The sequence below is a fragment of the Mandrillus leucophaeus genome, unplaced genomic scaffold (genome assembly GCF_000951045.1).
Source record: "Mandrillus leucophaeus isolate KB7577 unplaced genomic scaffold, Mleu.le_1.0 Scaffold1042, whole genome shotgun sequence".
Lineage (NCBI taxonomy): Eukaryota > Metazoa > Chordata > Mammalia > Primates > Cercopithecidae > Mandrillus > Mandrillus leucophaeus.
This window is the reverse complement of record NW_012098566.1, coordinates 907,654-921,233: the sequence shown is the minus strand read 5'-3', so window position 1 is coordinate 921,233 and position 13,580 is coordinate 907,654. Positions and strand designations below refer to the sequence as shown.

Sequence of the window (13,580 nt, the reverse complement as noted above, 5' to 3'; positions counted from 1 at the left end):
TAACAAGTGTGACCACTGTGCCTGGCCACTTTTTTAAATAATTGCAATGACATATCATTTCATGTTTTGTTGGCCATTTTTTCCTTATGTCATGCTATTTGCATCTTTTGCCCATTTTTCTATTGATGCGTTCAATATTTCATATCAATTTACACAATTTCTTCATGTAAACTGGCAATCAGTTATGGGCACAAACATTTTTTGTACTTTGATTTCGTCTGAGTTTGTTTTTGATATAGAAATTTTCATTGCAAGAGAGATACACTAGTCTTTTCCCTTTGGGACTTCTGGATTACTTTTCATGCTTAGAATCTTCCTGGACGTAGGAGCCTGTGATTTTCTATGCCTTTTCTTTCTTTTTATTTTTTTTTTAATTTCAATGAGACTGTCCTATTCACTATTCTTTTAGGAATCTCTGGCTCCCCACAAACACTATTTTGTGAAGACACGCTCCGGAGCACTGTGTATGCCAGTATCCCTTTCTCCCCAGAGCACTCTCTACTGATACATTTGATAGGTACTAATGATGTGTCCGTGATGACTGGCCTGGTTCATGTAATCCCCACCTAAGAAAAGTAGAAAGTGCAGCTTCATCTTTTAGGTTAATAAGTGCTGAAAGATGGAGGTTCTTCCATCTCATTTTGATGGAGATGCCTAGAAAACCTCGTTGGCACTCTGTGTCCAACGCAGGATCGAGAACGTAGCAATAGAAAGGGTGAGGCAAAAGGAGTGGCCGATGAAGAGGCGCTGCATGTTATCAAGATGTGAGGTCTAGTCCTGTATCGTATTCACATGTTCTTCCTTTTATACAGAAATAGCAATCTATCAGACAGTGATAAATGCCACTTCTCACAGAAAGTCTGACAGGCTTCTACTGCCTCTGAGAGAATAATAACCTGTTGGCTCCATAACATAAAGAAAAACAATGCTGAGTGAGGTGCGGTGGCTCATGCCTATAATCCCAGTACTTTGGGTGGCTGAGGCAGGAGGACTGCTTGAGCCCAGGAATTTGAGACCAGCCTGGCCAACAGGGCGAAACCTTATCTCTACTAAAAATACCAAAAAATATATATATATATATTAGCCAGGCATGGTGGCATGGCCTATAATGCCAGCTACTCGGGAGGCTGAGGCACGAGAATCTCTTGAACCTGGGAGGCAGAAGTTGCAGTTAGCTGAGATTGTGCCACTGCACTCCAGCCTGGGCAACAGAGGGAGATTTTGTCTCAAAAACAACAAAAACAAAACACTCTTAGAACCTGAATGACAGGCTTCCCTTTGCCCACTCCTCTGATTAAATTCTAAATTAATATTTAAGGAGAAAGAACTTAAGCTAAGTCTATGAGAGAAAAGAAAAATAATTAAAAGGATCATTAAAGTCTTAGCCACATGTTCTGTCTTCTCAATATTAGAAGTGAAGAAAATCACAGCTATAAAAGACTAATCAACAGGCACATAAAGGATGGTGAAATTGCTATAAATACTATAAACAGGAGTGAAATTAAAATCTTTAAATCACAGAATTATATACTAAAAAACAGAATCCATCATTCACTTAGCATCTAGCATACACTACTGTGCTGGGTGCCAGAGTGATATCTCAAGTAAGGTATTTGGCATTGTTTGACCCTCTGTAGGATTTTAATGACAGTGGTGTAATATCAATCTCAAAAACAGAAATGGTAGTAATAGAAGTAATGCATTCTCATCATGTAGCCTTGGAAATATAATGTTACCACTGCTTACACCCACTCCCTAATTATATCCCTCTCATGCCCTCTCAGAGGTAACTACTATCATAAAATTGGTCTTTAACATTATCATGTTTTCCTTTAGGCTCTTATATCATAAAAATACATAAAATATAATACAATGAATGTATAGATTATAATCATATTGTAGGATAAATATATATCATGTATACATATGTGTGTATATATATCCCTGAACAAAATATTGTATGTAGCATATTAACTTTATATGAAAGGCTTACATAATATTCTTTTGTGACTTGCTTTTGTTGTTCAACAATATATTTGAGCTTCATACAAGCAAATCTGAGTAGTGTTCATTTGTTTTCTATGTGCACAGTGTGTTTTGGATATAACTATGCCACAGTTCATTTATTCATTTTCCAAGTCATAGATCCTTAGGTTACTTCAAATGTTTAGCTATTACAGATGATGCTGCAATGAGTGGTCTAGAACTTGTCTTCATTTGTGTAAGAGCTTCTCCAACTCTAAGGTTTTACCTGGCAGAGGCCTTTCTAGATGTTAGTGGTCATTTTACAGTGTCATAATTTTATCTATTTATCTTTTACCTTTTTACTTTACCACCTTTAATTCCTTTAATTATTTCTACAGAGAAAATAAAATTTCACTCCAAAGGAGCAACTACTTTTCTCTCCTTCTTCTCCCCAGTGATATAACAGACAACTCCCAATCTGAACTTGAAACGCCCCTTGAGCTTAAGAACTGCTTTCTGGGTGAGAGTGATAGCCCTGCATTTAAATATGAAGTCAAGATCATCTGAGAACACATGAATGTCAAATTGAGAGTTTTCACAAGAGTACAGTGAAGTAGGGCTAAGAGCTCATTCTTCTAACCTTCATCCTTCACAATCCTGAAGATACCTTCCTATAACACAGATCCTCCTTAAAACCCTTAAAAGGGCTTCAAAGTCAAACTTCCTCCCACTTCCTGACCTTCCTCTGCCTTTCCATCCTTATGTTCTCTTAATGAAGTACACACATCCCACACTCTAGCCATACACTGAGAATTCCCTTCCTCTCACTCCATCTCTACCAGCCAACAAAGTCTTGCTCATCTTTCAACATCTTGGGCAAATGGCTCCTTTAAAGGCTTCCAGACTTTCTTTATTGGAATTAACCCTTCTCTTCTTTGCATCACCATGGATAGAACTTTGAAAAAAAATACAACAAACCAGCATATAAAGCAGTTATCATTGTCTAGTTTTTACAGTACTGCTCTAACCTTCCTTATAATTCTATAACGTACTTGAGGCCAAAGGCTTTGTCTCTTAAATCTTTATTGTCCCTAAAATGACCATCACAATATATTAGACAAGTTCAATTTTAGGGAGAAATATGCTGAACAGTTCTTAACATTAGTACTTTTCATATGAGTTATCATGTTTACATTTCCCAAGGATATTCCTAACATGAAAACCATGTCTTGTATCATCCAGGCATTTAGAAATGGAGAAAGAAATAATTAAAAAGAGACTCCATATAAAAACGAATTCTATATTTTAGAGTCCAAACAGTTAAACAGAAAGGATAAGATTTGGGCTAACATGTCGCAAAGAACAACTTAGGGATAAAACAACAGGAAAACAAAGATAACATGTGAAGACACACCAAATCTCAAAATGCATTAATTATTTTAAAAACCAACAAATAAAGAAATAAAACAAAACTCAAGAAATGGTAACCAATTACCTGCATGAGCAGAGAGAGGTGAGTGTGGTCGAGGCAATGCTGGTGACTGCCCATTGCCTATTAGGCTTTTCCGGTTGCTTGTTCGGCAACTATCAAAACGAAAGAAGAAACAACGTTTAAAAAGAATACAGCATCGATAATGTTCAAGCATGTTCCAGGTAGACATGGACCAGGTTGAACAACCTATCTGCTCGTGTTATTGTTAAAATTATTACAATTATGCATTCACTAATATTTGAGGGGTGGCTGCCTCTTGAATATCAGAAAATATAATGTATTCATAAAGCACAACACCATCAATATTCCTCACCACCAGTGGAGCAATAATCAAATACCTTCTTCCAGCGCTTGACTGCAAATATGCAACATGCCATACACACAAGTGATAAATTAAGGATTCAAATCAGCAAACCACAGGTAGCATCTTTGTTGACACAAAATTTCTAATACAAAATTACATGCAATGAAGCGCAATGACGTTAATCATATAATGATGCACTAATTAAAAATCTAATTATTTAGACAAAATTTCTTATTTGTGCCTTTTGTCAACAGAATAGCTGATGCCTAAGATAAATGTATCTCACCACTCATTCATTTTTCATCTTGTATATGGCATTCACAAATTCTTTATTAAGGTAAATGTTCTGGAATCATAAAATCAGATCCCAGTGTATAAAAACAACAGTGATGGTCCTCTTTCACAAGCATGCTAGCTACTGGTTTGATCATGAATACCCAGAGCTTAGAAATAAATTACTACACATGAGCACAGGGCAACAATTTGTTCCTGTTTCTGCTAGTAGGAAGTTATAAAATGGCTAATTTGATTTCAAAGTAACTTTCACAAGCCTTAAAGAATAAGACAAATACAAAACTAGCGGATGGTGAAGTGGATATTATCTTATTTTCATTTGCTTTTCTTCAAAATAGATTGGCACTTCATTCTCTATTAGCAATACAGTAGTCAGAGGAGGGTGATAAAACTCAGCAAGTTACCTCATTTAATTCACCTATAACAAGGTTCAGGGCTCTGTGCCTCTATCCTCCTACACTATGCTGCCCTCAACCACCATTAAGACTTTATTGCAATACCTTCTTAATGCAGGACAGACCTCTGTTATACCAGATTCCTGAAACAGGAATTTTCACTGGACTTCTAATTTAGGTACAGTGAGATAACATTTCTAAATATTCAAATAATACATTTCAAAACCAAACCCAATTTCTTTCACCAATACGAACTTCGGAGTTATCTTCTCTTAGATGTCTGCTGCTTATTATCATTTGTCAACAGTCCCATATTTATAATTTCTTAAGGTAGGGCTGCATCATTTTGTTTTCCTTAGTGCAGCAATCAGCATTCCCTAGTATTATCTGTGAGTTTAATTAAGATCATGTTTACTCAGCCTTAAAGCAGTTGTTAATAAGAATAGACTTTTGATATTTAATTATGAAGGTGGGTTGGATATTATCAACTCATCTATCAAGAAATGTATGTATTCAACCTATTAAATTCACAATCATTAAATCAGACAGTCAGATTGTTTTTAAAAGATACTGTATATTTAGTGTTAATTCAAATTAATGTCTCCTTTCATTCCAATACAGAAATATTAAATATATTAACTTGCTGTTGCTAATAGAAGAAATTATAAATGACAGATTTATGTCCTGGAAATGTCAGCAAACTTCTTTCAGCAAATTAACTGAAATTCAGGTTGTTATAAAAATGGCTATATTTTTTCATGTTTAGCACTTGATCTACATCATGTATAAAAATCTTTTCAACATATTTATTGTTTATATGTATAAATAAAATTAATAAGAAATGTGTATCAGTGCAAATAGTAATCTAATGAATATCTTAACTAGGTATAAAATATACTGATATACTTAAAACTAAATTTAGAAAATGTTATTTCTTAAAGAAAAACTTAAAAATTTTCTAAGAAATGTATATTACCATACACACTAATGTACATATACTACCACAACAGGCAAAATAGTGAACAATTTAGATTTAAAAAAAAATGAAAATACAAACAACAAACCCTCACAATTGTATTAGTTATTTAAAGTCTATCAAAAAGGGGTAGAAAAGTGATTTCAAAAATGTGATTCAAAAAAATCTCAAAAAGAAATGTCTAAATAAAACCCGCAAATAAAATATACTTGTTTGGTCAATATACTAACAGATTTACATTACAGTCATCCTGGGTGCGTCTACTTCTCTATACAGATTTCTAATCTTTATAAATAGATGATTCATTATGAATGCAATGTAGAGTGAAAGAAAACAGGCTACTTCATCTATGAATACATGAGCAAGTTAAAAGAAGAGAAGTTAAAAACAAACTACCTCAGAATTTGAACAGTTTACCATATTTAAGGTATAGGTATATGTTACACAAAACAAATTATCGAAGGTATATCTTATTGATAAATGCCATGAATAATCAAAGCATAACTCATCACTGAAAGTGTCTCCTCTAACCTTTTTTCCTTTCAAAATGAAGCTAGAGATGATATTAAAATTACAACAGACTTGGAACTTTCCGGAATCTCTCTTGACAATGAAATAGAAAGCTTTTAAACATCAAATGTTCCCAAAGTAGCAAAGCCAGTGTTTATATAGTATAGGCTAAGATATATTTCCATATGTACAGGAGATAAATCTCTATACTTATGAAATGGGGTCTTAGCCTTATGAATGAATTTGTTGCTAAAATTTTCAAGGGTAGAGGGACACTTTACATTGCATTTCATTCCCAAATACCTAGGCCTTTATATATATATATCTAAATACTTTTAAAATCCTAGGACCCTACTGAGATATTCTGTAGAAAACCTTTCCAGGGTACAGGAGGGAAAAGTCATCCAATCTCAATAGTACCTGCTTCTGGTATATCTGACAGTCACCCAATCTTATTACTCTAAGTATCTGGTTCCCAATAAATGAATTAAAATCTGCACTTAACCCCAACAGTAAGAAAACTCCAATTGAGTTGGAACTGTATCTGCCACCTAGGTTGCCACAGCACCTGGCAATGCCCACATTAATTGGTGCAAAAGGCTGAGCTGACCCCTGTTCTCCAGGTATCACATACTTTTCTGCCCATGAAAGCAGAGGTTTACGGCACCTGCATGTCAGGCAGCCTCTCCAGGTGTTCACGGCCACGCCTACTCATTTAATCCATTAAGTGATAAAATAGTGGAAACATCTCCACTCAGACAAATTAAAGCCTCCTTCCTTTTCACCAGCACAACTAAATCAATTCTGCCTTGCTCTTTTTTTTCAAGCAAAGTCACCCAAGGCAAAAACATGTGATGTGTGACCAGATTAAACATGAATACTACTTCTCCTGTAGCAGGAATCTCTTCTTTATTATTCACCCTTATCCAAGCATTTGAGCTTGTAAAGAGTTATCTCCAGTTTTCATCCTTAGGGACACAGGGACACGCCCGCAAAAATGAAACTAAACAAAAGTTATGACCTCAAGTTGCAACTATTCCATCCCTAAATGCATTCTTTTGACTTCATTCTTCAACAGCTAGAAGCCATCCACCATGCGCATACTGCAATCTGAAAGCTCAATGTGAGACTAACCATTTCCCACAAAGTACCACCTCTCTCAGTTCTCCAGTTGAAGCAGCACATGGAAAAACTACTTTCCTGTGGATAAGATGCACAGTTTGTTCTCTGAATTTAGAAGATGACAACTATTGTTGTATTAACATAATGGCACAGAGTCACTACTTGCAAATTCAGAATTTAGGCTGAGAAAACAGTCATATAACAACTTGAGACAATGGCATAAACAATGGATTAGGACAGGAGCTGATGATCACAAGTAAGCATTTATTTTTACTTTCTTCATTTATCTGGAACCTCCTTGGGAAGCTCCTCCTAGGGGCAACTATGAGGCACAGAAAGTTAACTTAGAGCACAAGAAACGCACCTTGCTGACTATAGAATCTGAGAAGAATGGGAAGGGGGAAAGATGTTCTGATGATAGGACCTTGAGGGAGAAGGACTGGCTGCCCCTGAGGGGTAGGAGGTGAGCAGGCATGGACAGAACACTGTGTGTAAGAATGTCACAGCTGAATGGGTGCTTGGGTGGAGATGCTTTGGAGTGACATGAGGTCACCACCAGGAAGTGTTTTATTTGTCTGCATGGTTTTTGCTCAGGCAGGCGAAATGAGGATTGAACAAGGCACCACACCTGCTCCCTGAGTTCACTGTTACCATCGCCCAAACAGTTTCACAAGGAGCTTCTCAATTTCCTAATTGCTGCCAAAAGCACCTCCCATTTGCTAGGAAGATAAAGAGACAGGCCATGCATTTCATCATCTAAGTCAGGCCTGGCTCAGTGTGAGGGACAAAGAGGACTATGGGCTACTAAGATGGAGGCGGGTGGGGAAGGAGGTGTATGTATTTTTGGTTCCAAGTACCCCATTCCATTTCTGCAGAAGTTGTCCTTATGCTCCGTGCTCCATAAGAAAGGCTTGGTGGGACCTGTAAAAGTTTCACATCTGGGTCTGCCACTTGTTTCCTGGCAGAAGAACCTGTTAGCCATCCCCCACCAGGTCTCTAAAAACTGCGAGGCCCACCAGGTTGTGGCCTTTTCCAATTACTCTGAGTAGCTGAAATCTAACTTAATTTTAAATTACATTCACTTTGAGACATAAATTCTGATCATTTCTGACCATGGCAAGAACAATGAAGAGAGGAAACCCCAACAGGCCGTGATTTTTACATTCACAGCTGACTTGAGAGGTCAACATTCAGTAAAACATAAGACTAACCACCATTGAGGGGCAGTAATAATATAGTGAATTGAGTAAGAGGGGCCCCAGTAATTCTGGAAAGCTAGAATTATTACTTCGTCCTGATGAAAATGTGATAAATTTGCACAGGAGACCAATCATAGACCAGAGCTTTACTGTCCATGAACATCTGCTAACTGTTTCCTCACACCTTAAGAGAAGATGATCATATGAATATTTCTTAAACAAAGAAGAAGTCTGAAATGGAAGAAATAGGGCATGACCGGAAGGCAGAAGTTGTCTAGCTAATGTGGTACTGCAGAATAAATGTTATAAACTAAGCAGGTTTCTATCTCCATCTCTTCACAATGAAGAGGTTGAAACAGATGAGAGAAATAGTCATAAACTTATTTTTTTTTGGTCTCAAAAATTTAAAAAAATAGAAAAATAATCCAACAATTCCTACCACACTGGAACAAGCAACTGTATCATTTGTCCTATTTGTATGATACTACATACACATACTATATACTATATGTATAACCACACTACGTGTGTGGTTCCACTTTTCACTAGTAGTATCACATAATAGGAAAAACAGAGACTTGAAATTGTACAAAAGAAATTAAGAGTTACCTTTTAGTGGCTTGTTGGGCTTTGTATAGTAGACGATCCCTGGGAATTATTTGATTCTGTAAAGGTATACACATTGTTTTTCTATTGACTAGGTGATTTTAAAACTCTGTAGATGCTTAAGTTAAGTAGAAAACTGGGAGTAATGCAAATGATTCTCATCCATAATAATGTGAATGAATTTTATCTGGTGAAGATACAATTAATGTCCACCCCAAGGAAAGATGAACTCAAATATTTACTATCAATGTCCTATAAGATACTAATTTTGCATCTATGAGCAAATTTGTTTCATAATTCCTGACTATATATGTATATATATTCATATATGTCTGATTTAAAAAAATCTCTTTGAACCTGTTTTAATATGTTACTGTTGCCCTCACTGATATGTTAAACAAAATATTTGACACATGTTCATTTCATATTTGTATGACGGTCATGTTTTTGACTTTTGGATGAATTACACTTTTGGGTGAATATCTATACAGAATTAGATATTCTGTAACTTACTTTTTTTTCACTCAGCATTATGTTTTTGAGGTTTAACCATGGCAACATAAATATGGGTCTAATTCATTCCTTTTTTAGATTATTCCTTTGAAGCAAATTTTAGGATTCCTAAATGCACTAAAATTATATATCATGGACATTTCTGTTTCCTCTTTGCAACATTAAAGATCTAGAGCTCTGTGCATTTGATTGAAAAAGCTTTGAAAAATGTCTTTGACAAGAGGCTATATTTGAAAGAAAAATTATATCATGTTATATCATGCAACATAAAGCAAACATTTCTTAAAATCTTCTTTGGACACTTCTTCCCCAAATCCTGCTTATTGCTGCTTCACCTGGATATCTCTACTTTTGCCTACATTCTGTTGTCTTCTCCCAGAAATAACTGTCTTTCTCATGTAAATCAGTCGACCCTTTCTTTCTAGGCATCCTCAAGTCTACATCTCCACCACTTTTTCTGAAGAGCACAAGGCCACACCTAGTAGCTGGCTGGATAAGCACTATTACTCCTTAGAAGGCAGCAGAGAACAAAGCTGTTCTCTGCCTTTGTCACACACCCTTTGCTACTAATGTGAAGTTAAGAAACTCGCTGGGATCATCTTCCTTATGGCCCATGAAATCAGGGCTCCTCCCAAGCTTTCATTAATTCCTTCAATAAATTACTTTCTGAGTGCCTAAGATGCTAGGCACTATTCTAAACAAACAAAAGTCTCTGTTCTCAAGGAAGCTTACATTTTGGAGGGAAAAGCAGAAAATGAACATAACGAATTTGTAAAATTTGTGGTACATGAGATAGCGATGGAGGAAAAATAATGCACAAAGTAGACAGAGAGTGCAGGGGTGGGAGTTCACAATTTCAAACAGGTGGTCAGGAAAGGCCTCACTGGGGAGGTAAGAGAGGATAAGATCAGAAAGCAAGGAAGTGAGCATTCAGCAAAAGCAGAGGCCCTGAGGCCGGAGTGTTCTAGGAGCAGCAGGCAGGTGAGCACGGCAGGTGTGCAGAGAGCCAGGGAAGAGTGCCAGCAGAGGATGGTAGAGCCATGGCAGGAGGCAGGTCTGCAGCAGCCTGCAGCCCACAGTGCAGAGTCAGGTTTTTAGCCTGAGTGACAAGGGAAGCTGTTGGAAGGTTCTGAACATAACCTGACTTTTGTTTTTAGAGAATCATTCTGGCTGCTAGATTAAAAGGAGGAAGCAGGAGGACCAGTTAGGATGTCGAATTGATGTGCATATTGAATGCACACTTAATCGCCTGTGATTCTGCTTTCAAATATAGTATTTTACTTTAAAAATTAGTTTGTACAAACACAGCTCCAAAATTCAATGTGTTACATCAGTCTGTACTCTTTTGTACAGCCTCAAAAAACTTGGAGAAATAGCAAGTGATGATGCTGAGGCGACTCAAGCCTGAGTGCCTCGGGCCTTTCCATATTTGTATCAATGTAATGATTCAGGTCATAGTGATCAGGGGGATGCAGTTATTGACATTACTGGCTTGATACTTGAACTTAACTTTTCTATTAGCAGAAAACCTCTTCTAAAGGCATTAATTACAATGGGAATGAATGGTTGCCTACACTGCTTTCACCTATGAACAAAAAATTAGGCTAATTTCAATAGCTAGAGAAAGGGATAAGCTTTCAAAAATTCTGAAGAAAGTCAATAGGAAAATAGATATTACCTTATATAGTACTTCCTGGAAATATATCTAATCCATTACGATAAATCCACAGTGAGTTCTGGCCCAATTCTCTGTCTTCATAGAAGAAAAGAGAAACAGCTGAACATGTAGATATTAGAAAAGGCACTATCCAATATAACAAGTATTTCTGGAATGTCTATTCCCATGTACAAAGTACTGTGTGAGATAAGAAAACGAAGCTGTTTCAAAGTGTTTAAAGTATAAAAGGAGAGACAAGACTGATTCACAGGTAACTAGACTCTAAGGCAGAATCTGGAAAAGAGATAACAAAAATTTGCTGAAGTGTGAGATAAATTCCCATTCAGCTTTTAAACACAGTTTCATAAACAATATACACTAGAATTTTACAGAACATACTATGCATTGCAAATTATCTATCCATTTCATATAACTTCCCTAAATAATCTCGTAATTTCAGTGATCTGCCTGACGAAAATACAGTCACCTGTTGCTTAGCAGAGATACATTTAGAGAAATGCCTCATTAGGTTATTTTGTCCTTGTGCAAACATCACAGAGTGCACTTACACAAACCTAGATGGTAGAGCCTACTGCACACTGAGGCTATACGGGATAGTCTATGGACCCCAGGCTACAAACCTGTGTAGCATGTTACTGTACTGAACACTGGAGGCAACTGCAACACAATGGTATTTGTGTATTGAGAAAAGAAAAATAGCTCAGAGCAGTCAGAGCTACGTGAAATATGCAAAATCTATCAGGCCCAGAGAGGCAGGAGTAGGGACTTCAGTCACGTCCTCACCTTGCCTGGGGGAAAACCATTTAAAGACATTTTGTTTCTGACTAGTTGCTTCACTCATTATCTTCATGTTCCTGGAATTTATGACAGAAATGACAATGGATACACAATTAATAGCTTGTGTTATTTTAACATAAATTCTTGGTAAACAATTTAGGAACTACCTCTTCTTTCCCTTTAAAAATCTACCTGTAACTGGTGCTAATTGGAGTGCACATGCAGAGCAACTTGAATCTCTGCTCAGGGTTGCAATCCTCAAACTTAGCCCCAATGAAACTCTCTACGTATCTTAATTTTGCCTTGAACTTCTCCTTTCAGGTTGACAGGATCTAAACACAGAGGTACAGTAAAAATACGGCATTGCAATCATGTGGGACCACCTGTGTATATGCGGTCCTTCATATATGTGGTCTGTTGTTGACTGAAATGTTACACTGTGCATGAATGTACATTTTTAACAACTCATTTCTCCTGAGTTATTCTCCATTTTGTGGCTCTATTTCAAAGTTGGACATATCAGCATAGTTATTTCTACAGGGCTAACATGGAGGGCTCTGACATCACAGTATTAGCACGTGTCATTGGTGGCTGACATTCACCTCGTCGTATTGCAGTAAACCTGGCAAACACAGTATAACTTGGTGGTCATTTACTCAATAACATAACACATAACCTGGGATTGTACATGAAGCTTACAGCCTAGGAGTGGGCTATAAATTTTTTGAGAACAAGGATTATATTTTATGTAACACTGAATCCCTTTGGATACCAAAGAGATACTGTAACACAGTATCTCTTGGATACTGTGTTCTTCTGTGTTCTGAAGAACACAGAAAAAAATTACTTGAATAGATATACATTAAATACTTTTGAATGACTGGCTAAATGTGGTCCCTGCCTTCCAGAAGTTTATAATTTAACTTGGAGAACAAACATATAGTCCAATTTATAAGACTAAACTGATCTAAAATGTCATATTATAGTCCAATACTACTGGATTGATCAAGGCAATGTACATAGCTAAGAAAACACAAAGAGCTGATGAAGTCTGTGGTACTGGATGCATGGAATCAAACATCCTACTGGAACAATCGACTTACATATCATTCTGAATAAAATCGCAATGGGATCATCAGTCTAATTAAAAGAGGGAGCAAGACACAATGATCAAAGTCAAGTAGAAGCTGGATATCTTGGGATTTGTATGGCTCACGCCAGTAATCCCAACACTTTGGATGGCCAAGGCAGGAGGGCTCATTGAGGCCAGGAGTCTGAAACCAGATTGGTTAACATAGGGAAACCCCATCTCTATAAAATATTTTTAAAAATAGCTAGGCATGGTAGTATGTGCCTTAGTCCCAGCTACTCAGGTGGTTGAGGCTGGAGGATAACTTGAGCCTAGGAGTTTGAGATTGCAGTGAGCCATGATCACGCCACTGCATTCCAGCCTGGACAACAAAGCAAGACCCTCTCTAATTAAAACCATCTAAAAAAAAAAAAAAAAAGGTGGGGAAGAAGGAAGGATTTATAGTAGCAGAATAAATTCAACTTTTTTAAATGTTAGAAGTAAAAAGTAATTAATGTGAGAAGGGCCTATATCTCATTGCCTATTAATTTTTTAGTGCAATTTATCTGCAACATGAGTCATAAAAGATACCTGGTCTGCATGCCCACCCCAGGGATTCTAGGTCATCGGGGCAGGTCGTCTATTTACAGGAAGGACCTCAAGGGCTGGGAGAGTCAATC

The 13,580-nt window shown here is 36.9% G+C and overlaps 1 protein-coding gene across 2 annotated transcripts in view; it reads right to left on the bottom strand.

Moving 5' to 3' along the window:
- LOC105539952 (microtubule-associated serine/threonine-protein kinase 4) overlaps positions 1 to 13,580 on the bottom strand; it is a 360,921-nt gene that overhangs the window by 126,609 nt on the left and 220,732 nt on the right. For both annotated transcript variants that reach the window (XM_011980417.1, XM_011980425.1), the window contains one exon: positions 3,461 to 3,549. In XM_011980417.1, the coding sequence (XP_011835807.1) occupies positions 3,461 to 3,549 (89 nt within the window). The remainder of the gene's footprint in view (positions 1 to 3,460; positions 3,550 to 13,580) is intronic.